This window comes from Solanum tuberosum, unplaced genomic scaffold, assembly GCF_000226075.1.
Source record: "Solanum tuberosum cultivar DM 1-3 516 R44 unplaced genomic scaffold, SolTub_3.0 scf00076, whole genome shotgun sequence".
NCBI classification, from domain to species: domain Eukaryota; kingdom Viridiplantae; phylum Streptophyta; class Magnoliopsida; order Solanales; family Solanaceae; genus Solanum; species Solanum tuberosum.
Window position 1 is genome coordinate 1,932,477 of NW_006239000.1, and position 22,941 is coordinate 1,955,417.

At 36.2% G+C, this 22,941-nt stretch overlaps 3 protein-coding genes across 4 annotated transcripts; 2 read left to right on the forward strand and 1 right to left on the reverse strand.

The window, feature by feature from the left end:
• Positions 1-1,487: 1,487 nt before the first annotated feature.
• Positions 1,488-8,856, forward strand: LOC102582620 (uncharacterized). The gene is made up of 3 exons (XM_006346157.2): positions 1,488-1,642; positions 7,319-8,428; positions 8,520-8,856. The coding sequence occupies exons 2-3, from the start codon at positions 7,370-7,372 to the stop codon at positions 8,631-8,633; spliced, it is 1,173 nt and encodes a 390-aa protein (XP_006346219.1). The 5' UTR covers positions 1,488-1,642; positions 7,319-7,369; the 3' UTR covers positions 8,634-8,856.
• A 435-nt stretch (positions 8,857-9,291) lies between these two features.
• Positions 9,292-16,861, reverse strand: LOC102582956 (uncharacterized). 2 transcript variants are annotated; one of them, XM_006346158.2, is made up of 11 exons: positions 16,506-16,861; positions 15,363-15,484; positions 15,115-15,275; positions 13,544-13,616; positions 13,405-13,435; positions 12,566-12,861; positions 12,107-12,355; positions 11,126-11,227; positions 10,826-10,876; positions 10,569-10,656; positions 9,292-9,914 (listed from the first exon to the last, which is right to left on the reverse strand). In XM_006346158.2, the coding sequence occupies exons 1-11, from the start codon at positions 16,684-16,686 to the stop codon at positions 9,745-9,747; spliced, it is 1,524 nt and encodes a 507-aa protein (XP_006346220.1). In that variant the 5' UTR covers positions 16,687-16,861; the 3' UTR covers positions 9,292-9,744. The 2 variants fall into 2 exon arrangements, with proteins under 2 accessions (XP_006346220.1, XP_015163673.1); XM_015308187.1 differs by lacking the exons at positions 9,292-9,914; positions 10,569-10,656; positions 10,826-10,876 and adding an exon at positions 10,883-11,058.
• A 1,051-nt stretch (positions 16,862-17,912) lies between these two features.
• LOC102583283 (DEAD-box ATP-dependent RNA helicase 32) lies at positions 17,913-22,709 on the forward strand. The gene is made up of 8 exons (XM_006346159.2): positions 17,913-18,428; positions 18,899-19,174; positions 19,678-20,001; positions 20,288-20,479; positions 20,612-20,767; positions 20,882-21,318; positions 21,628-21,791; positions 22,140-22,709. The coding sequence occupies exons 1-8, from the start codon at positions 18,054-18,056 to the stop codon at positions 22,481-22,483; spliced, it is 2,268 nt and encodes a 755-aa protein (XP_006346221.1). The 5' UTR covers positions 17,913-18,053; the 3' UTR covers positions 22,484-22,709.
• Positions 22,710-22,941: the final 232 nt, after the last annotated feature.

A 22,941-nucleotide genomic window follows, 5' to 3' on the forward strand; every position in this document is an offset into this window, starting at 1 on the left:
GGGTTGCTGGAGGATTATGGGCCACGGCCCAACTAATGCTGCTGCATAGATGTGTTGCAACAAATTTTCGACATCTTTAGATAAATAGCCTGTCGAATCACTAGTATTTATTTTATTTTTGAGTTATTATAAGTAAATCATACACTAATTATATGTAAGTGATTGAATGAACGACTAATTAGGTTAATTTTCCTTAGTTTGTGTATGTTGGGATGACTATTTAAATTAGTAAATATTGTCTGTTAACTTGTCTTATAACACATATTATAGATCCTTTAGATCATATTATAAAGATATCTTTTGAACACGTAAATTTTTTCATGATATTAGTTTATGGGGTAAAATTAAATTGTGATTGACAAACAGATAAACGAAACTGGCATGCAAGATTAACTCAAAATTGAAAAGATGTTGGACCTTCCTACCTTAGCTCTAAGAAAATCTCGGAAATAGCACATATGCATGATCAAGATCTATATGAACTCAATGCAAGCAAGGTTACTTTGTAATCGGGCAAGCAACAAGATATCTTCCTGAAACTTAATCGCGTTACAAATATATCACCCGCATGATTAATGACCTTCCAACACATCAATAATTAGCCTCAAGTCTAGCATTGACTTGTCCTTAATTTGCCTTGAGCCCAATGTCAAAACTCAAGCATGTGCTATTAGGTAGTATTTTTAGAACTAGTATATGGTCTTTTTACATTATGACATAGACCTTTTGACCTATAAATGAACCCTCTCGGAAGAGGGAAAGACATTCAGACCTCTCTCTAAAAATATGACTAGCTCCATTTTTTAGGGGTCTAATTGAAGAAGGATTCTGACCTCTTCCTCATTCGTGTAAACTACATTCTTATATTTAATCTCTACTTTGTCGGTTCAACCAAAAATAAATAAATATACATTTGTTCTTGTTAATGCATAGTTTGCTTTTTCGTACATTTATGTTTTGCAACAATAATAAATAAAACAAACACAGTATCAAACCATCAACAATGTCAAATTATAACAAGGATAAATAAAACTTAGTCTCAATATTTAAAATGATCTCTAAAGCACCCATGCAAAAATAGCCATCGAGCGTAATTCAGTTGCTAAAGGAACAAAATGCAAAACGTTAAATAAAAGTGGTCAAACGTTAAAGACCAAACCATTTTATGGCTAATTGCAGCAATCATTTTATAGTATTAACTATTAAACAATCATCAATGTCAAAATAACAAGGATAAATAAAGCTTAGTATCAACATTTAAAATGATCTCTAAAGTACCAATGCAAAAACTAGCCAATTGGTCAAAAGTTAAAGACCAAACCATTATGGCTAATTCATGCAATTTTTTGCAGGCCCAACCCGAAGTCTGCTATGGGCCGTCCAAGTTCAAAATGATCAATGGGGGCCCATTTGTCAAAAAGGACACCTGTCCACACACGATTATTCGCTCCATATTTTCTTCGTAATTAAAATAAGAAAAATATCATTACTCTCCTTTAGCAACCGATTAATCTAATTAATTATCGTAATTATCTAAATCTTATGCTCAGCAAAATATAGGGTTCCGAATTCACTCAGATAGTTCTAGAATTTTTTCTTCAAGCTCTGTTGCTTCCTTCCTGCAAGTTAGCAAGTACTCGAGGTGCGTTTTTTTCTCAGAAAATTGGAATTCGTATTTGTGCTTTAGTTATACACTGTTGATTTTTAGCTATTTTATGTTTGATTTTGTTGTTGGTGGTGGTAGTGGTGGTATTGGGAACATCAGTTATGTTGAACAAACTAATTGAACTAGTTTTTGGTGTTCTAACGTATTAACATTGTATTTTTGGAGGTTAGAGATGATTTTTTTGTTCATTTGTGCCAAATTGTTGAAGTTCTGTACATGATGTGGTTGCATGTTTTATATGAATTAATTTTTTGCATCCAAGGTATGGAAATTTCTAGTGGAGGCAAAATAGTAGGGGGATTAGGTGATTTCTTCGTGTCTGTCTTAGCCTTGGTGGACAGAGTTTACGTGGTATTTGTTTTGATGGGCTGGTGGGAGGTTGTTTTGTGGAATCAGTTGAGGTGTGCATAAGCGGTTCCGACACCATGGTTATAAAAAAAAGTAATTATTTTTTGTTTGGGTTTGGCGCGTCTTTGTTTATATGCGTTCGTGTAAACTGTAAATTTTGACTGGAATATGGATTTTAACTCGCATTAATCGGTAGTGAGATGCAAATTGTTGTATGATTTAGTATACAAGTCTAACTAGAATATTTCTCAGATTGAGGATTGATAATTTTAGGCAAGTAGCACTTTTAGGGACTTCTATAGCTTCTATTTGCCTTCCTTGGCTAGAGAACTTACTATACACTCCATCCGATTCATTTTATGTGGACTTGTTTGACTAGGTGTGAAGATTAAGAAAGGAAAAAGTACTTTTGGAACTTTTGGGCTTAATCATGCCATGATAGTTTGTGGCTATAAAATCATGTCCTTAAAAGGGTAAATGGGAAGTTTAACTAGTTAAATTATTTTCATATATAGAAGGCGGTCTTTCTTCTTTGGAACAGCTGAAGAAGGAAATAGTATCGCATAAAATGGAATGGAGGGAGCTATTTGATTGTTTAGAGGGTTAGCAATAGAAGGTTCTGGATGTGTCTACTTGCCTAAAAATGAGAATTTTTTCAGTTGAACCAAACCCAAACAAAAAATAAGACACTACAAGTATCACTTGTATCAATGGCTCGTGGTGTTATTAGAGAGCTTCAGGGGGATGCCCTCTAATTCCAGATTGTGCAGTTGCAAACTAAGACTTAAATCGCAAGAGAGTACTTCAAGTAATCAACTCTACTTGAAAACTTTTGGCCTACAGGTTTGAAATTGGGATTATCAAGCCACTTGATTTTAGAGCCAAATATCTGAAGCTGGAACTGTCACTCAGACTTTGGGTCTAAAGTTAGGCTTTGACAATTCCATCTTAAGAATTGAAGATCAGAAGTTTGAAACTTTAGGCTAGCAATTTTCAATTTGAGTCCCACATATCTACATTTGATTTTAAAGTGATTAAACTTTAAATAGGAGTCTTAAGAGTTAAAACGACTATTTCTGCACTTCACCCTAATGTTTGGGGGTCTTGGAAATGAAAGGAATAGCGGGAAAATTAGGAGAAATTCGCATATGCCACTTTTGGACTGTTAATACAGTTTTAGCCAGGAGCGGATCTATGTAGTAGCGTGGGGGTGCCACGCCACCCAGTGATTTTGGTTGAAACTCTCTCTCTATATGTATATATGTATCAGAATTGGTATAAATATAATACATGCCACCCCCATTAATAAATGACTGTGTGGTGCCAATGGCACATCGTCAAGTTTTTGTTCCCAGAGTCAGCGGTTCGAATCTGATCTCTTTACATTTTTCTTACAAATATTTAACGTGCCTTTTTGTTATTTGACAAAAAAAATGAGGTTGACCAGATTCGAACCCAAAACGTCCTTTACTACTAATGTTCCAACAAACTGACAAGCCAAGTATGCCAATTTATAAAATTGATGATAAAGATTTTATAGTTTGTTTGAAGAAGCTTTTAAAATGAAAGTATTTTGAAATTTCTTTTTTCTTTTTCCTTTTCCAAAATTGTTTTTAAAAATAAATACTTTTGATGAGTGTTAATTTGTGCTTGACTAATTAAATTTAAAAACACTTATGAACCACAATTAGTATTTGGCTAAACTTTTTAAAAGTGTTTCTCATTTTCTATTGATAATGGTTCTAATTTTTATCAACCATATCCATTTTTTTGTTCAAATTCTCGGTAATAAAAAAGTGTATTTTTTTAAAATTAAAAGTACTTTTTCAAGGAAAATCTCTTTCTTTTAGATTTTGAAAACCAGTTTTTGTTAATTGTCAAAAACACTTATTTTCTCCTAAAAACATAGTCAATACCTCTTTTTTTTATAATTTTTTTTTAAAAAATAACATTTTTGGGGCCAAGCGGGATATTAGAGTTCTCCTATGTCAAGCTATTGTTCATAAAATATGGCACCCGGCACCTACAAATCCTGGATCCGCCTCTGGTTTTAGCCATGATCTCAAAATTATTCCGTTTTCAGTCAATCGTTAATGTGAGAAAATATTTGGGCGAAAATACTCATACCTAAAATATGAAAAAACTCAAGTATAGTGTGATGGAGTTCAAAGTTCTTACTAGTGAAACTCCATCATACTTTGTTGGAGTTTGAAATTCTCTTACAAGTGAAACTCCAAAACTACTTTTTAATGTGAAATCCAACTCATTTTCTTTTTAAGTTCCCTGTTGTAATTTCTATAGCAAGACTTGTTTGAATTTCAGTACATAATGATGATGTTTCAACTATAGAAATAGTTAGTCTCTCATTTTAATTGAGAAATAATATGGCTAAACTCAATTAATATCACCAATTTAGATGAAGATACTTACCTTTTTAAGCTTCAAGCCTTTTATTGTGTGAGGTTGAACTCATAACGGACAGGGAGTTTGAACTCCAGCAGCCGTATTTGTCCTCTTTCTAATTTCTAAAATGAGAGACTAATTAAATGGCATTTAAGTTTTAGGAGTTCAATTGGGAGTGGTTGTTTACGGGTCATGGGTTATCTAGTGGGGACGGGTTTATTTTATTTGGGTTGGGTCTTCCATTTTTGAGCCTCCACGTGCCCACTTGTCCAGTAGTTATGGAACTTTGCCTAATGGTAAGGTCCCATATAACCAAATAGTATAACTCTATAACGGGGGACTGGTTTAAACAATAGAACATAGTAGAGGGGTATATTCAAACCTTTTTCGTATAAATTATTATTATTGTTTCACTCATGGTACCTAATTACCTATATTTAAAAACTCCATGAAAAAATTATGAAGTTTGAACCTTTATAAGTTCAAACTCCAAAAATCGTTTATTGAGTTTCAAACTCGTAGAGCTTTTCTAACTCACTTGTCAAAATTCTGAACTCCAATACTGTGTGCTGGGTTGTTCCATATTTAGTTAGGAGTATCTTTGTCCAAGATCGTTTGGGAGCAGAGCGAAGAGATATGGATGCAGTGCCCTTCAAAGCGCATTGCTTGGGCATAGTGAAAGTTGTTGATCTCTTTTTATTGTATTCTCTTCCTCGGGAAATTAGCTCAAGTGAAGGGACCTTCAGCTAAAGATAACAAGTTTTATTCTCGACATTGCAAACTCTTTTATTCCCTTTTTCATGTTGATGGCTCATTAGGGTTCTACCAGCATTTTCTCTCCCTTACAGGAGGAAGAGGAACTCATTCTTAGCCTATGAGAACTTCCTTATGATCTCATCCACATTGTCCATGGAGGACGTTTCTTCTCTCAATGCGTCTATTACACCCTGGATTGTGGTGGAGTAGCTTTTATTTTGCGTGCTCAATTAGAAGTAACTACTTTTAATTACATTTAAAATGATCTCTAAACTTGATTGCCGACGCAGAAGCTAGCCATCGCGCCTATTTTTTCCGAGAAATTTTTTGCAGGCCCGAGACAAACTCTGTTATGGCCCAAGGAAAACAATTAGGGGCCGCAGTCCAAGTAGATAAATGACCGATGGGCCCATTTGTCTAATGGATACATGTCCATATACAACTCTGTTTGTTGCCTAACTAAGCATCACAACCTTGTCATTCTATCGATTGCTCGCAATCCAAATGCAAAAATAATCATTAAATGCCAAGACCAGTCAAATACAATACCCCATACCCCCTAAACCACACCCACCCCGCTAAGTCAAAGAATTAGATTACTGTAATTAATTATCTCAAACTCATCCTCTAAATCTGCTCAACAAAATATAGGGTTCCAATTTACTAGTTTTTTCTTTAGTTCTGAAGCCTTCTCCGAGCAAATGGAGGTATGGTTCTCTCTTTCCTGTTTTTTTCCTTTCTTTTAGGGAAATTTTCCGGAGAATTTGAGTTGAAATTTGTGCTTCAGTTATACTCTGTTGATTTTTAGTTTCCTAGTTTTATTTCTGTGTTCTTGTTTTTTTTTGTGTGTGTATATATGTTATGTTAAACGAACATCTTCTGTAATTTTTTAATATTTTTTTAAAACAGATAAACAATTGTAAGGATATATTCAGGTATTCAACTATTAAGATCGTCTTTTCTTATTTTTGTGGTTAGACATAACAGCTTTTGTTTCATTTGTGTCGATTTGTGGATTTTTTTTGTATTATATGACTGCATGTTTCACATTCAGTAAAAAGCTTATGAGATTTTTGTTTGGATTTGGTTCAACTCTTTTGAATATATTCGTGTAAAGTTTGACTGAATATGGATTTTAACTCTCACTAGATGATTGCAAGATGCAAATTGACAAAGTAAATTGTCACATGACCAAGGTATATGATTAGGTAATTATTGCATGATTTGGCATACAAGCTTACCTAGGGTATTTCTCAGATTAAGATTTGATTTTCTTATTTTTAGATGAGTAAACCTTCCAGGAACTTCTAGAGCTTTTATTTGACTGGGAGTTAAGTTTAAGAAAGGAAAAAAATAGCTTTGGAAATTGTGGCCTTAGTCATGCCATGATAGTTTTGTGGCTATTAAATCACATCTTTAAAAGGTAAATGGGAACTTCTAAATTAAATTGTTCCCATATATGGAAAGATAACATTCTTCTTTGGAACATATTAAGAAGAAAATAGTGTCACATAAAATGGAATAGAGGGAGATATTTGATTATATTAGAAAAATGGACTTCACATTTTCACAGAATATGAATGATCTGAGCTATTAGTTGATTAGTCATGCTATTGTATTGGTCTCTTTTTTGGCTCCTCGCTCTGCTCACTCTTTTCCTTTCCACCCTGATCAACTGTGTCTAGTTTGGTAGTTCAGCTGCATCCATTTGGCTTATCTAGGGCCATGTTTATCACAGAGCTACTATTCTTCGTCTTTTCTCTCTTGCTATTTGTAGATATCTAGGCAAGGTTAATATATCCTCTATAGTATCTGTAGATGCTTACTTATCAAAAACCTGTACTCCATGTCCTCTCTCTACCAATTAATTGTCAATTGAGTTCATCAATTTTTTACAGTCCACTTCCAAGTTCCAACTTTGGGCCCAAATTCTGCAAGGTATTGCAAATTGTGTCCTCCTGGAACTGAATGCTGCTTTCCTTTTTCTTTTTCCTGGTCTAAAGTGACCACAAAGTACTGGTCCTAAAATGAGAACACTGTGTATGTGACACCCAGTTTACTCTTGTAGGATGATCAAATGCACCTCTTCATTTATTCTCTCTGTAACTTGGCTTAGTTAAAATGGGTAAACTGATTTGCTGGCAGGTACCTCAGAAGACTAGTGAAAGGCAAACTTCAGAACCTAAGCTTGAAGAAATGAACCAACCTGTTCAAGGGGACAGCTCCAGCACCCCTGCTATCCTTCCTTTGAAGCGAAGAAGGGGTCGCCCTCGTAAGGATCCTAGCTTAAAGCGTGTTGTTCGTGCTCAAGTTCCTCCACCTTTTGAACTAGTGCAAGAGATCCAACCACAACAAGTAAATAGAAATGATGGAAATAATGTGATGATAGGCCAGGCTGTTACAGGCGTTGTTGAGTCTGCATTTGATGCTGGTTATTTGCTCAATGTTAGAATTGGTGACTCCAATACGAACTACAGGGGTGTTGTTTTTAAGCCAGGACATTATATTCCTGTCACAGCTGCAAATGATGTCGCCCCACATCTTCAGATGATCAGAAGAAATGAGGTTCGTCCTCCGGCTGTAAACCAGCGTAATGGATCAGTTAAGCTTGGATCTAGGTCCTCAAAAAGCAAACAGGTAGTAATGCATCCCTCAGTCCCTCCAGTGGGTGCCAGAGGCACAGTAGTTCCTGTTGTGCTACAGCCTGTCAATTTGACAAATGGACTAGCATCTAGTCAGAGTTCTGCATCCCAAGCTTCAAACAGGGAGTCTTCAAGGGAGAAAGATGTTCAGATGGTTAAGCCATTGGCTATGCTGCCACCTGATGGACCAGTAACCCCTGGACAGCTACCACCAGAACCAACTCGTGAAACACTTGCTTCACAAGCTCAAGTTGGCAACAAAGTAGCAATAGGTACTGGGCAGAAAGAAGATGGCTATCTTAGCAAGGGAGCAGAAGCTGTGAAAGAGGAAGAGGTGCAGCCAGCTGTATCAACCAACGTAGCAATACCTGTTGCAGTGGCCAACGTGTCTCAAGGATCTGGGCTGTCACAAAAAGAAGATACTGGAAACAATGAAGCCTCTAACAAGTTGTCAGCTGAACATTCACCTGTGATACCAAAACTAGATACTGTGAATCAGGTTCCCTCAGCAGAACCAAGTGAACCAGCAATCCCCGCTCTTCATACCCAGGCTACATCTGTTTCTAAGCCGCTGATGAACTATGGTACTGGCAGGATGACCGAACTTCTACAGGTAAATTTACCAAAACTTCAATATTCATTTTGAGCAATAGAGTTAACTACGTCAATATAGATCTAAATCATGATTTTTTTCCTGCATGAAGGCTGTGCAGGAAAATCTGAAGGAGAACCAGCTGCTTCGTACTGGAGAATCAGGACTTGGTGTAATGAAGACTCCAACAACTGATGGCGGTAAGGAGGAGACTAGCGTTCAGTAGCTTAGCAGGATCATCAGCATATTCTCATCTCTGAAACTCACATCCCGTAGACTCTGGCAGACTGTATAGTGATACTAATGTCCCGAAATAGCTCCTGGTTGGCATTAGCCAAACCTCGAAAAGCTTATCTTTATATGTTTATCAGTTCAGATTAGAATCTTGCATAGACGTAAACGTTTATGGAAACTGTTTATAATGGTGGATTATAATTTCCGTACTCATATCTGCTTTGCAATCGTATTGAATTAGTTATATCATGTGACTGGCAATGTCAAGGTTGGAGCCTACTTGTGCACAGGTGGCCAATTTTGATATTGTAAATTCAGGTTTTGAACAGCACAATTTACTACACCCGTGCCAAGGGTCTTCCGGTGGAGGTAAAGGTAAGATTTGTGTACCCTTGCAAGACACTTGTGGGATTACACAGAGTATATCTTGATGTTCATGAACGTCGTTTTTAACAGGATTACTCAGATACTTCCTTTTTTGGTTCATCTTGAATATACTTAATTACGATATTCACCAAACAACATGTCATAATTTGGAGACCAAAAACATTACAACAATATTTATAAAAAAAGATTAGGACCTATCTTAGAATAGTATACAATTGAATCCAAGAAATGGATTTGACCAAAATATAACTTGACACTGAAAATGAAATGTGGAAAAAATCTTACAATAAATAGTTCACATCCAGAAGATCAAGCTTATATGACAGGTTTTGATAAACCAAATCCACATTAGCTGTACGCATCAAACTTAGAGCAATAACAAAACTATTAATTTCAAGCTGAGTGTATCATACAAAAAGTGCAACTTTTCGACGCCCAAAAATTTGTGTTCCTGCAGTTCAAAACTGGAAAATCTATCTCCTTTGGATATCACAACCAAAACAAGAACCGCCCGAGTGAACTCTTCCTCTACCTCCAAACAAAAACAACTTCATGCGTAACTCAATATACAATGTTAATGCCTCTCCCTAACAAAGAATAACCTGCTCATACTACAAGATCGAAAACTTTAGAAAAGAATCATACTGCCAGAGATTGAGAAGAAACGAAAAAGGAATCTCAATAGGCGCAGCATCATTTCAACTACAGAAGTATATTCACACAAACTTGTTAGGCACAAAACCATTAGGTACTGGGAATTGCATAGGCCGCATAACAGGAAAAGACGCCTGTGTAATAGGAATGCTTGGTATAGTGAATGGTTGTTGTAGCCCTGTTATGACTGGGGGAGTCATATACAACTGCAGTGCTTGTGGTGCTGTACTTCCTGCAGCAAGGGATGGACTAAGGTTATTGGACTAGTAAAATACAGATAGTTTGTTACAGTACTATCATATGTAAATAACTGCTTTAACAATCCACATCACATCATCATTCAGGTGATAAAAGTTATTGCAGCAAGATGTAGTTAGCCACAAATTGTTGTTCATCATCTGGTTGAAATTGCAAGCTAATGAAAAATAGAAAACAAATTCATACTCAACAAACATATTATAGTCATGATAGTCGAACAAATAAAAGGATCTGCTAAGGCATCAACAATTGCTAAAACTTTCCACGAGTTATATCTGCTGCTACTATCAGCACTGCTGCATCTACAGCTTTTGGTCATCTACCTTGTACAAGAATAAAACTTTTAAAAGTCTTCATCCTTAGATCCCGGTGTGCAAGCTTGAACTTTTGATATAACTATTTGCTACAGCTTTTTTTTTTTTTGAGAAAGGTAACTATTTGCTACAGCTACTAGCAGCAATTGCATTTAACTTGTTCTAATACTAAAACAGACAATAGAGCATTATGCATTCCGGACCCTGAATATAAATAGCTGAGGCTACTAGCAACTATTGGTTTGAACTCGAGACTTAGTAGACGTTTGTACCACTTCTGGTTATATACCATTAAATGTGCCATGAACACGTACCTTGATGCTTAGGAGGATGGACCTGATGTGGAATTAATAGAGGACGTGTGGATACTTGAGGGAACCCCGCTGCACTCTGAACAATGTCCTTTTGACAAGATATCAGAGAGAAGAATCAGGAATTTGAAACACATAATACTCAAAGAAAATCAGATAAGAGGAAAGTAACAAAAGAAAATCCAAAGTATATTGAAAAATAAACATCTACTGTCAGAAATTTTGTCCCAAAATAAGCTACACAAAGTAATTCGTCTTACATGAGAAACAGGATGCATATAAACAAGTGGTCCCAACCGTCCAACCATAACCTGAAAACATAGAGAATTTTAGAAGTGGCATTAACATCTGCAACCGGTCTTACAAGCACAAAAATAATAACAGGATGACATGATTTTGTCCTGAGGACGTCAATTTAGTAATAGGGCCACAGTCCTCGACATGCTAAACCTCAATGACTCTACAACTACAGCGGCAGAGCTTTCTTTCCAGACTAACAAAATAAACGGCTTCAGAAAGACAAAGTCGCATGGTAATTTCTCAAGAAAAAATTCCCTTACATTTTGAGAATTTGGATGCATATAACCAGTTGCAGCCTGAAGGTGATGATACTGACTACCATACCTTGCCGGCTGAGTCCTGCTTCCCATGTATCCAATTGTCTGCATGTTAACAACGAAAGGCTTCAGAAACTATGCAGCAGCATCAAACAGTAATAACTGATTCTATATAAGTATGACATCGAATAATGGAGGTGATTGGTTTAACTTGTCTGATATTAAGCCATAGCAACTAATTTGAAAGGGCATCTGGTGAATGTCATTGCTAACTAAGAAAGCAGCACCCCTTTGGTAAACTGCATATTATAATACCAAGAAGAAGAATCCCAATTACTTTCTTCTACCTTCAAAATTGTTTCTTCATACAACAGAAAAATATAACATGCTTTCTGGGAAACCATTGTCTTCCTCTTTTGTTTTTTGTATGACCGTGGTGTTTGGGCCAGCTTTCGGCCCCCTCGACTAATTCCACACGATACCTACCACCTCCCACAAGCAACAAGTACCATCATGTAACTATGTCTACCAAGGCTAGGACAGATGGGTAGAATAACCTAGTGTTTTTGTCTCCGCTGGGATTTGAACATGAGACCTCATGACTCTCAACCACTAGGCCACAACTTTTCTTTACCTCTTCTTTTTATTGACATATATATATCAATTAACTTCCCTAAATGTATATCAGTGATATAATTAGATTAGATGAAGCACAGGTCTCCATTACAAACCGACATGCTAGTCTCCAAACACCATCCAGCAGAGGTCTGCTGTGGTTATGCAAGTAAGATACAACTTCTTGTGGTCAATATGAGATGGTTGGTTAAGGTACAAAGATACGGTGGTCAATCAACCAAAACAATTTTTTAATCAGTAAATAAATCCAAGTTACTCAGAGCAAACAGCAACTCCAATTGTCAGAAAAGCAAAGCAGGGAGCAGGTGCTGTGTTTTCAAAGTAAAGATAAGTAATGTAATCACATACCGGTTGAGCATACTGTACATCTAAGCCACCATTTCCAGCTGCCAAATTATTATATGGGACAAACTTGACAGGCACAGATGGATGAGGAGCAAAGGGGGTAATTCCAACTTCAGGCTCTGCTGTAACAACAGGTACTACAGGACAGGAATCTGGCACGTAAGCCATCGTTGGCACCACAGGAGGTGTAACAGTTCTATGCTGCAAAGTTGATGGAGAAAATATCTTTGCCCCAGGGTTGAGCTTAGATTCCTAGAGAGAGAAAATCTACAGTCATAAATCTTCTAAGATGATGAATAATATAGGATCAACAAGGAGAAGAATTTCCAAAATCTCGAAGTACCACAATAATTTTGACATCACTATAAACCTACTGAAAATATTAGCTTATATAACCTTGATTACATGGAACAACTAAGAATCATGCACCAACAACAATGGACCCCACTAAGTTCACTTTACCTTTGTACTAGCATTATGAATTGAACCTCGTGAAGGCACCAAATCAGCTGGAGCTGATGATGAGCTGACGCATGAGACTGAAGTGATTGGAGCACCAGAGGAAGTAGGGCCCAAACAAGGAGTTTTTCCTAGAGTCTGCTGCTCATGACTGTGTCTATCATTATTCCGATCATCAAGTTTGGTTGAGGAAAGAGGAGGACTACCATGAGATATTCCATTTGATGACAACTCCAAGTTTTTTATGAAGGTAACATTCTCGAGGGCATTTGCTTGAGCTTGCGTAACAGAAACATCCACTGCAAGTGAAAAAATTGTAATACCATTCATAACTGACATTCTTTTGGTTTATGATAATATATACACTACATAAAGAGCTCAAAGATCTCATTGTCCAGAAGCAATCATTAATTTGTTAATGAGTTCTATTGCAGAATAAGGAAATAGCATGTTAAGGTAAGGATTTCCCTTCACCATTAAGTATTGACACCATTCTCAGCAGGAACAGAGTCACAAAAGTTGATTCATTTTTTTTTTCCTTTTCTTTCTTTTAAGTAATATGTGGGGGACAACAGTGCCTTTTCCACTTTTCCGGTTTCCCCCTAGGTGACACGAGTGTCCCTTCCATAAGGACAACCCTCTTTTGTCCATTGATCTAATTCTTTAATAGCATTTTTTAATTGGTTATACAGAATTATAAGTGATGGAAATCAGAGATTTGGGTGAATATGATTCATAACTCAGTCAACGAGAGACACTGTCTAATCTGTTTTCCACCCACCAACAGGTCCACATGAATTGATATGTTCCTGTGAGAACTGACGGATTGAACAAATACTCACCATTTGAGCTTGAGCCTTGAACTTCAAGGATCTGCAAAATGAAAATAAAAAACAAAATATAAGTTCATTAATCAATAGCAAATAGATCACATCTTTTTATATCTCAATTAGTGCTCAGCCAATGTTAGGATTAACATACAGTTCTCTCCCTTAGAGACTCATGGCCCTCTCTGCGATCACTTTGCTTATTGATTAAGCCATTTCGCACATATCTGTCATAGTTGACATGAATGGAAATAAGTTAGTGCCCAGTTGACCATGTAGATAAGAAAAATCAAGGTTATGAGAAGTGAGATAATAATCTCATGAGAGGAAGGGCAGAAACCCAGCAGGTATCAGATATTGAGGCGACTTGCCCAAAATTTACTGTTCATCTGATAGCAATACTGCAAATATTAGCGACGCATTGTGTTGATTCAGCAGTAATAAGATGGTTAAAATAATTTATGCCAGAGAACTCCAATTTTGACCTTACACCTAATTTTGCTAAAGAAATCACACCCCCTCTTTAAAAAGAGAAAGAAAAACCTTCAGGAAGTATGTATACATCATGGAGAGCAAGTACTACAAAAGCACATGTCTGTATAGGTTTTGCCCTTTTGTTTAATAATATATTTAGTTCATCAGAAAAAAACCTCTCAATATGAATCTGATTTTACGTGCTTTACCATCTCACTGTCTAAGTAATTATCTCTCCTTTTCTCATTTACGTGTGCATGTACCCTTTATCAGATGTGATAATTCCTTTTAAATCTTTTCCAAGCTTGTAACATCTGCTTTTTAACAAATTTCATCTTGTAGGTACATTATGCACTCCAACGTAATATTTTTGGTTTCACAACCATCCCATAGCAATGTTATCAACAGCAAAGCGTGCGTGCTATAGTGCAGAAATGCACAAATGAAGAAGAAGATCAAAATATATAGTAAAGCAAGAAAAAAACTATAAACACGAAAAACAATGATATGAACTAAATATTGTGAATTTGCAATTAATGAAGAGAAAACCTATCAATCAAGTTCAGAAATTACATAAAGTTAATGGCTCAAATACAACTTTCACATTTAGACTAGTGACTAAGTAATTCTCACTAACTTTCTACTCTAGCATTCTTAATCAATAATATTTTTATCCATCAAAAAATTTATCAAACAGTAAATACTATCGAAATTTATTTGAAGCATCGTTCTTTTAAAGATGGAGACCATAGTTACTGTGTGTGCATGATGACGCACTAAGATGCTACTTAAATAAGGTGAACTGCCTCACTTGAAGTCCCCTGAGTTTCAGGGTTTAAGTGCACCTTAAGCAGACTTTTATCAACACTATTATATAGAGCTTACTTATCACTTTATTAGGCATCTTCCTATCACAGTGCACTCCTCCCAGAACACCCTCTATAAAATCATCACAAGACTAGTGATACGACAAACAAATACATTTGGGTGAACAAGCTTTCCAACTTAACTTATCAGCCTATCTATGAAACAAAAGATAGTTAACCAAACTGATTAAGAAATTACTTTAACATTATTACTTATCTGCTCTATATACTCATCACTTGCTTTCAATAATTTAATTGCAAATATGAAGAACAAGCCAAAGTCATGTCTGCCAGAACATTAGGAAGCTTTTCCATGCAAAAGCTAATAGATCATGAGGCACTTCCAACAATGAATCAATAGTGAGTCTTGCCAACACAAACAAACCTTTCTTTACTAGCTTTCTCTCCATCCACGGTAGACAACTTGAACTTTGTTGCTTTCATCTCCTTTTTGGTGTATTCAGGATAAGTTATATTGCTACAAACAGTTCTTGCATTATCCCCATCTAAATGTCCTTGAATACTATCAGCAGATAGCATAACCCCCTGCAAAGCACAAATATCAGCAGTTAAAAAAGGACCACCATATAGGCAACAAATAGACATTGCAAATTGGAATGTCTAAAAGCATACCTTTGCGACAACTTGGACAAGATCTTCAGACAAAATTACGAGTGTCTCTATCAAACTTCCACGTGCTACATTCGCCTCTCGACTACCCTTCTTAATCATCTTTGCCCTCTTCAAAACAATAGCTAATCCAAATATCAAAAGAGAGAGAGGATAATCAGAACTCTTTCAAGTCCCTTACTTGGTAAGCTAAACTCTTAATCAATACAACTGTAAATACCACAATCAATAACTCAAATCAATTAACCCTTAATCCCAAATTATTGAAATCAGCTGTATGAACCCTACATAATCATTCCGCTCTATTCCTTTCTATAAAAGCCATAAAATGTACAGAATCAAAGACTGGAATATTCTCACATTCGTCATTTGAAATGAAAATACGGAAAAATACAACAACAACATACCCATTGCAGTCCGACAAAGTAGAGTTTGGGGAGGGTAGAATGTACACAAATCGTATCCTACCTCAGAGGTAGGGGGCTATTTCCGATAAGACTGTCGGCTCAATAAAAAACAGTCCAAAACAATCCAGAAAAAAGAAGTAACAAAAGTACAAGAATCAACAAATAATAATAAAACAACACATAAAAGCAGAACAGAAACTACAACAAAATAGTATGATAATCAAGGTACAAGGAATCAATAGATAAGTAACAAACATCAAACAACAGGAAACTAAAGGAGCAATATTATGACTACTAATGTGAATGGACAACAATACAAGGCACTGCTACCTACTAACCTAATCTAAGTGCTTCACACCCTCCAATCTAACGACATGTCCTTGTAAACTGCAGCTAACCAACTAACCTACTATCCTAATCCGACTGCTCCACACCCTCTTATCTAAGCTCATGTCATCAGTAAGCTTAAACGGTCTTTATCTAAGGTCATGTCCTCATTAAGCTGGAAATGTATCATATGCCATCTAATTACCTCACCCCAACAAATGAGAAATAAAAAAGGTCTACAACAGGACCCAACAACAAAAATATCAAAACAAAACCATGGAAACATCCAGATCGGATGCCGAAACTGATCTACTCCAAACAAAAAACCCACAACAAAAACTAGCCATAATCAAAAATCACAATAGAGCTAAAGGGTCATGATAAAATCGAAAAGGGTGTCGAGAAAACTCACCATATTCATCATCTACGCAAGCAGTGTGAAAAATACCCGAATAAACACCACCATCTTTGATATAAACATCAACCGGTAGCCCAATAATACACATAGTAGTAAATAACAAAGCATCTCTCAGTGTAGCACCGACGCCGTTCTCCTCTTCCGGCATGAATCTTCCTCCTTTTTTGTAACCCATAGCTCACTTCCTGGCTCTTGAAAACTCTACAATATCAGATGTATATTTCAGTATATTGATTTGTATAAATCCTGTATTGTATGTATCTTGAAATTGCAAAGAAATCTGAAGAAAAAATTGTTGATTTTTGCAGAAATTTACTGATATTATTATTATGTGATGAATTTTTTTTTAGGAAATTGAATCGAACGTATAAAAAGGAAGACGAAGGAACTATATATTTGTTATCGGTTTGTTGCTTAGATGCCCTTCATATTTATGATAAATCTACTATTGGCTCATTGATATTTGTTGTTTCCGGTTTTGCCCTTGGCAAATATAGAACAACAATTACATACTTTGTCTAATCTCATAAGTAGTGTCTATAAAGAATGTTGTGTTCGCAATCTTATTTTTACCTAAACTCAAAGGTTTACTCCTAAACGTGAAGTTTTGTAGGCAAAAAGATACATATCTTATGAGTGTTTCATGTCAAACAATGCAAGTTTTACGTAACATTACATGCACTTAAAATCACTTGCTTCAGGTTTCTTCTTTTAGGCCTTAATAAACATCGAAATAGCTTGCAATTATGAGAAGTCGAACTTGACTAGATAAGAGATACTTTTAAGAGAGCAAAATTTTCAATTCAATTGTTCAGTATAAGAGATGTAATAACATTATGTATACTTATCTTGACCAAGTTTACTTCCAACTTTCAAGTTTATGCATTTGATATTGAACGATATAATTTTATCAAATGTCTCCTACTTAGAGGAATAATAAGTTGGAATTAACTACGGTTTGGAGTTGGAAAACATAAGAAAAATTACTTCAAATTACTTTTTTTTTTTTTTTTTCTTGTCACGATGAAAATTTCCCCAACCTTTAAGAAAAAATTGATTAAGAGTGTAGTTTAACTAATACTTCTATATTCCTTCTTAATTCATTTATTTTTATCTATGTATTGTCTCGTACGTGTCTCTTAATTCTAGAAATAATTAATTCTAAGGACAAAGTTGGAAAAATAATAATTAGTTTTCTCTTGATTGCTTAAATTGACAATTACGAACAAATATTTTTAGTTCACATGACAACTAAAAAGAAATCGAAAGAGTAATATTTTGATCCAAAATCTCATATAACAAAATAATGCAACCAATTACCAAAACAATAATCATCAAGTGAATTAAATTGTGATCCGTTTAATAAATTAACTCGTTTGACCCGCCCCATATAATACGTTAAGTGGCCCAAATCCGAACCTTAAATCTTGCCAAAACCCTCCCCGCCGCCGTCATCATCACCGGTTCTTCCTTAAATTCTCGCCGCCGTTCACATTTTGCTCACCGGCGAAACACTTCCATCAATAAGCAATTGCAAAAGGTATGGGAAAGCATGCACCTAAGTCACGGAAAGTTAAAATACAGAACCGGTTATCAGAGGTTCATGAAATTGAGCTTCTGGAGGAATGGATAGAATCAGGTAAACCGGAATCCGGTTCAAATCCGTTGTCACTTGAGCCATTACCACATAAAGCTCCAGTTGGACGTCTTCCTGATGGTTCATTCTCTAGGTATGCTGGTTGTGATAGGTTCAGTCAATTGCCGGTTTCTAAGAAAACTAAAGATGGGTTAACTCAGTGCAAATACAAAACTATGACCGATATTCAAAGGGCTTCTCTGCCACACTCTCTTTGCGGTCGTGATATTCTTGGTGCGGCGAAAACTGGTTCTGGAAAGACGTTAGCTTTTGTTATTCCGGTACGTTTTGAGTTAATAATCGAAAACACAGCTAAGTATCCATTATTTCGAGTTTCATAGCTGAACTATTAAGCTTGCTAGGTGAACTATAAACAACTGTTTATCAAAACACATCTCATCATCCCACCATCATTTTGATAGTTGAGGCCTGTTATGATAAATATCTGGTGATATTTGTAGTGCAGGCATTCAGTTGGGATATAGTATGAATTTGGCTTCACACGGTATGAGCTGTCTGTAAGATAGCTCTTATTCATGTTAATCATCCCCTTGTTTTTTCTCTACAAAAGAATGTAGGTGTCCAATCTCTTATGTGGTTGTCGCATCGGTATTCAATTTGTTAAGTGAAATGTTGCTTCCATAGTTCCATGTTAATTTTTGGCGCTTGAATCCCTTATCTTTAGTAGTGTAATTTCTTGGTTTTTTACCATCTTAATAAATTCAGCCACTTAATTAGATTTCATTTTTAGGTGCTAGAGAAATTGTATAAAGCTCGATGGGGACCAGAGGATGGTGTTGGATGCATCATAATGTCTCCCACAAGGGAGTTAGCAGGTCAACTTTTTGAAGTACTTAAATCTGTTGGGAAACATCATGGCTTTAGTGCAGGCCTTCTGATTGGTGGCCGCAAAGATGTTGATGCTGAAAAAGAGCATGTTAATGGACTGAACATCCTGGTCTGTACTCCTGGCCGGCTTCTTCAGCATATGGATGAGACACCAAATTTTGATTGTTCACAACTTCAGGTCCAGTCAACAACTCTTTCCCCCTTCCTCTCCTAAGGCTCTTTTACCATGTCTTGTCCTTGATAACAGGCAGGGAGTAAATACTGCATCATCAAGAATTGGTTTCTGATTTGCTCCTACTTTATTAATGTTAGTGTAGACTACCTTCCATGAAAACAATGCTATAGTTTGCTCATCACAGCGTACTAATTATGATTGTATAGCATCTAGGGACAGATTGGCTCCCTCATTTTTTACCTTGGTGGGGTTTGAAACCTGCTTCATTTTCCTTTTCTCTGCTATGTTTAGTGGAAGCATAGCTATTGAACAGTTGTCTGTTGATGCTACTACAATTTTTGAAATTATTGTCTTTTATTTATTATTATTCTATTTCAATTGTTTCTTCAAAGAAACATCCTTTCTTTTGTGAAAATACATGTCTAACTGTCTTCATCCTATGCATTAGAATCATGCATGTTTATTTAGTTGTTGACTTGGGTGCATCTTTCCTGGCCAGGGAACAGGTTTTAGTTCTTGATGAAGCAGATCGTATTCTTGATGTTGGGTTTAAGAGGGATGTAAATGCAATCATTTCACAATTGCCTAAACATAGGCAGACCTTATTGTTTTCAGCAACCCAGACCAAGTCTGTCCAAGATCTGGCAAGGCTCAGCCTGAAAGACCCTGAATATTTGGGTGTACACGAGGAGTCCGATACTGCGACTCCCAACCGCTTACAACAAACAGCAATGCTTGTTCCTCTTGATAAGAAATTTGACATGTTGTGGAGTTTTATAAAGGCACATCTTAACTCAAGGATATTGGTTTTCCTATCAAGCTGCAAGCAGGTATCTGAACTTCTTCTTGGGGTTCTGTGAAATCGAGAATTCACACTTCACATTAAACATCTTATCGTAAGATGACATGAATATTGCACTTAATCTTAGAGCGCTGTTGATTTTAGTACCTAACATCAACAAGCACTAATGACCTTCGCTATATAACCTGTTTTTGAAAAGGAAAATTATCTATCTGCTATATTGAATCGGGAGTATTCAACAGCTAAAACTTTTGCTCTTAATTTTCTGGTGATTTAATTCCTTCTGTCATTTTTTACTGTTCCCAATTCAACAGGTAAAATTTGTTTTTGAAACTTTCAAAAAACTCCGTCCTGGGATTCCCCTCAAGTGTCTTCATGGAAGGATGAAGCAAGATAGAAGGATGGGAATTTATTCCCAATTTTGTGAACAACGTTCTGTTCTGTTCTCCACAGATGTTGCTTCGAGGGGACTTGATTTTAATAAGGCGGTTGATTGGGTTGTCCAGGTTAGTTCTTAATGTTTTTAGAGTCCAAAGCCTGAAATGAAACTAGTGATTTTTCATCCGTTGAAGGTTGTTGATGCTATTGTAAAGAAACTAGAAAGTTTGACATGTATATGATGCAAACTCACCTTTCAGGTGGACTGTCCTGAAGATTGTGCTGCTTACATACACAGAGTTGGCCGCACTGCTCGTTACCTTTCAGGCGGAAGATCTGTTTTATTCGTGATGCCATCTGAAATGAAGATGCTTGAAAAGTTGGAAGAGAAAAAGATTCCCCTTCGAGTTATCAAGGTAAGATTTCATCCACTTTTATTTAACAACTGAACTCGAGGACATAAAATTATAATTTCTCTCTTTCACAAAGCATCTTGTTGTTTTGTTGTCTAATTATCAAGTGTGAAACAGGCAAATGAAAAGAGGATACAGTCTGTCTCAGATCTACTTGCTTCTTTATTGGTCAAGTACCCTGATCTACAACATCTGGCTCAAAGGGCTTTCGTGACATATTTGAAGTCCATACACAAACAGAGAGATAAAGAGATTTTTGATGTTACAAAACTTCCTATTGATGAATTCTCTGCTTCATTGGGTCTTCCTATGACCCCAAAGATCCGATTTCTGAAACAGAAACTCAAAGGGAAGACAGTGTCTGAAGCATTATCTCTCATACCGGAGAACACAAGCAATGATAATTTGTTGGAATTTCCAATTAAGGAGCCAGAATTTCCTATTAAGGATCCAGATGCAGGTAAATCAGATGTAGAGGAAGTGGATGACGACATCCTTCTAGCTAAGGAGACACAAGAAGGCGGAGAAAATATTAACAGCAAAGGAGATGATATGTATGTCAACTACTTTTCTGGTTTGTCTATTAGATGCGTAGAACTTTTTTCTTTTAAGCAAGATGGCATTAGCTTAGCAGAATGGATTTGTTGGTAATCTTACTTGCATTGCCTGGTGGAAGTGCAATTTTAGAAAATCTCTCATTAAGCAATGGTGTGCTAACCTTAAATATATGCTGATTTTTCATCTCCATAATACTCTTCTTGCTATTCCCCTTGTATTTTTTTAGCTGCTTCACATTTTTTTAATGTTTATTATGATCTTCATTGTGATTGATTTTGCTTCCTGTTATTTGAATTGTTTTATAGGCTGGCCACTAGAGTTACGAAGAAAAAGAAACTAAAGATCAATGTCCACAGACCAGTAGGGACAAGGGTTGTGTTTGATGAGGAAGGGAACACCTTACCTCCTCTTGCAAGATTAGCAGCCTCAAGCAGTGGTGCAGACTCTGTTCAACTCAACAAAGAAAAAGGTACTACTGATAAATCCAAGAGTTTCAAAAGCTTTAGTTTCAATATCTTGTGCTATTTAAAATTGTCCTTTTTATTATATCTAAGTAATATCCGGGGAACACTAGAACTTTTGCTGCTCTTTAATTTAACACTTTGAACTTGCATTCCGAGTCAGTCTACTATATGGTTCATGCATATTCTGCTTACTGTGCAGCTAAATTTGGTTATTCAATCCTAGTCATTTGTTCAGGCGAGAAGTGATTATTTGCTTTGCTGATGCTAAGTCATTGCTAGATATGTCTTACTGCATATTTTTAATTGCATATGTTGCTTTCTTACACCTTGTTCTATTCTTGCTGATGATGCAGTAAATCAGAGATACGCTGAGTTAAGAAAGAACCTGAAGGTGGCTGACAAGGAAGACAAGGATTTGGACCGCAAACGTCGCAAAGAAAAACGAATCAAGGAGAAGATAAAGAATAAGAGGGGGAGAGAGGAAGAAGAGGAGGAAGATGAAGAACTCTCCGGGTCAGACATGGAAATCCCCAGAGGTAGAGTCGACAAGAAAACAAAGATATATTTCGACAGTGATGACGAGGATGGCGAGAGGAGAGGGGACATGGCTAAAAAGGAGGGTATTGCTGCTGATGCTATATCTTTGGCAGAGCAAGAAGAACTGGCTCTGAAGTTACTAAATTCCATGCACTCATAATGGAACAACATTTTGGTAGCTGTAATTTATATTATTCTCACTTCTCAGCATCAATGCTGTTATTATAGTACCTTGAATAGGTAGAAATTATTGGGTCACTTATAAGGCAAACATGAAGATGATTAAGCTTATATGTAGTTGCTTTCATGCACAATTTAAGTAAAATGTAATGTTTTTGTGCTTGGAAGATAATACTAGAGAATATGTTTCTGTGGTTTTGTACTCATTAGGAAATTATCCTTCATTTGCTCAAATTGCAGACTTGTTTCAATTGAGCACAGGGCACTTTCTCATTCAAATTTTGGAAATCCTTTTGCGTGTGTTCTCAAGCATTTATTAGGTAGTTAAGTCAACTATATAAATTATGTCATATTCTTTAATTATACCAATCAATCTCCAAAATGAGAAAAATCTCTCAAAGTGAGGTTTGGAGAGGGCTACATGAATATGCCTTTGCC

Excerpts from the sequence above, each read along its gene's own strand:
- LOC102582620 (XM_006346157.2), top strand. The coding sequence starts at position 7,370 with ATGAACCAACCTGTTCAAGGGGACAGCTCCAGCACCCCTGCTATCCTT. Across the intron at positions 8,429-8,519 it reads GGATGACCGAACTTCTACAG|GCTGTGCAGGAAAATCTGAA; the intron begins GTAAATTTACCA and ends TCCTGCATGAAG.
- LOC102582956 (XM_006346158.2), bottom strand. The coding sequence starts at position 16,686 with ATGGGTTACAAAAAAGGAGGAAGATTCATGCCGGAAGAGGAGAACGGC. Across the intron at positions 12,356-12,565 it reads TTCATAATGCTAGTACAAAG|GAATCTAAGCTCAACCCTGG; the intron begins GTAAAGTGAACT and ends TTCTCTCTCTAG. Across the intron at positions 9,915-10,568 it reads CCATCCTCCTAAGCATCAAG|GAAGTACAGCACCACAAGCA; the intron begins GTACGTGTTCAT and ends CCCTTGCTGCAG.
- LOC102583283 (XM_006346159.2), top strand. The coding sequence starts at position 18,054 with ATGGGAAAGCATGCACCTAAGTCACGGAAAGTTAAAATACAGAACCGG. Across the intron at positions 18,429-18,898 it reads CGTTAGCTTTTGTTATTCCG|GTGCTAGAGAAATTGTATAA; the intron begins GTACGTTTTGAG and ends TTTCATTTTTAG. Across the intron at positions 20,002-20,287 it reads TCCTATCAAGCTGCAAGCAG|GTAAAATTTGTTTTTGAAAC; the intron begins GTATCTGAACTT and ends CCAATTCAACAG.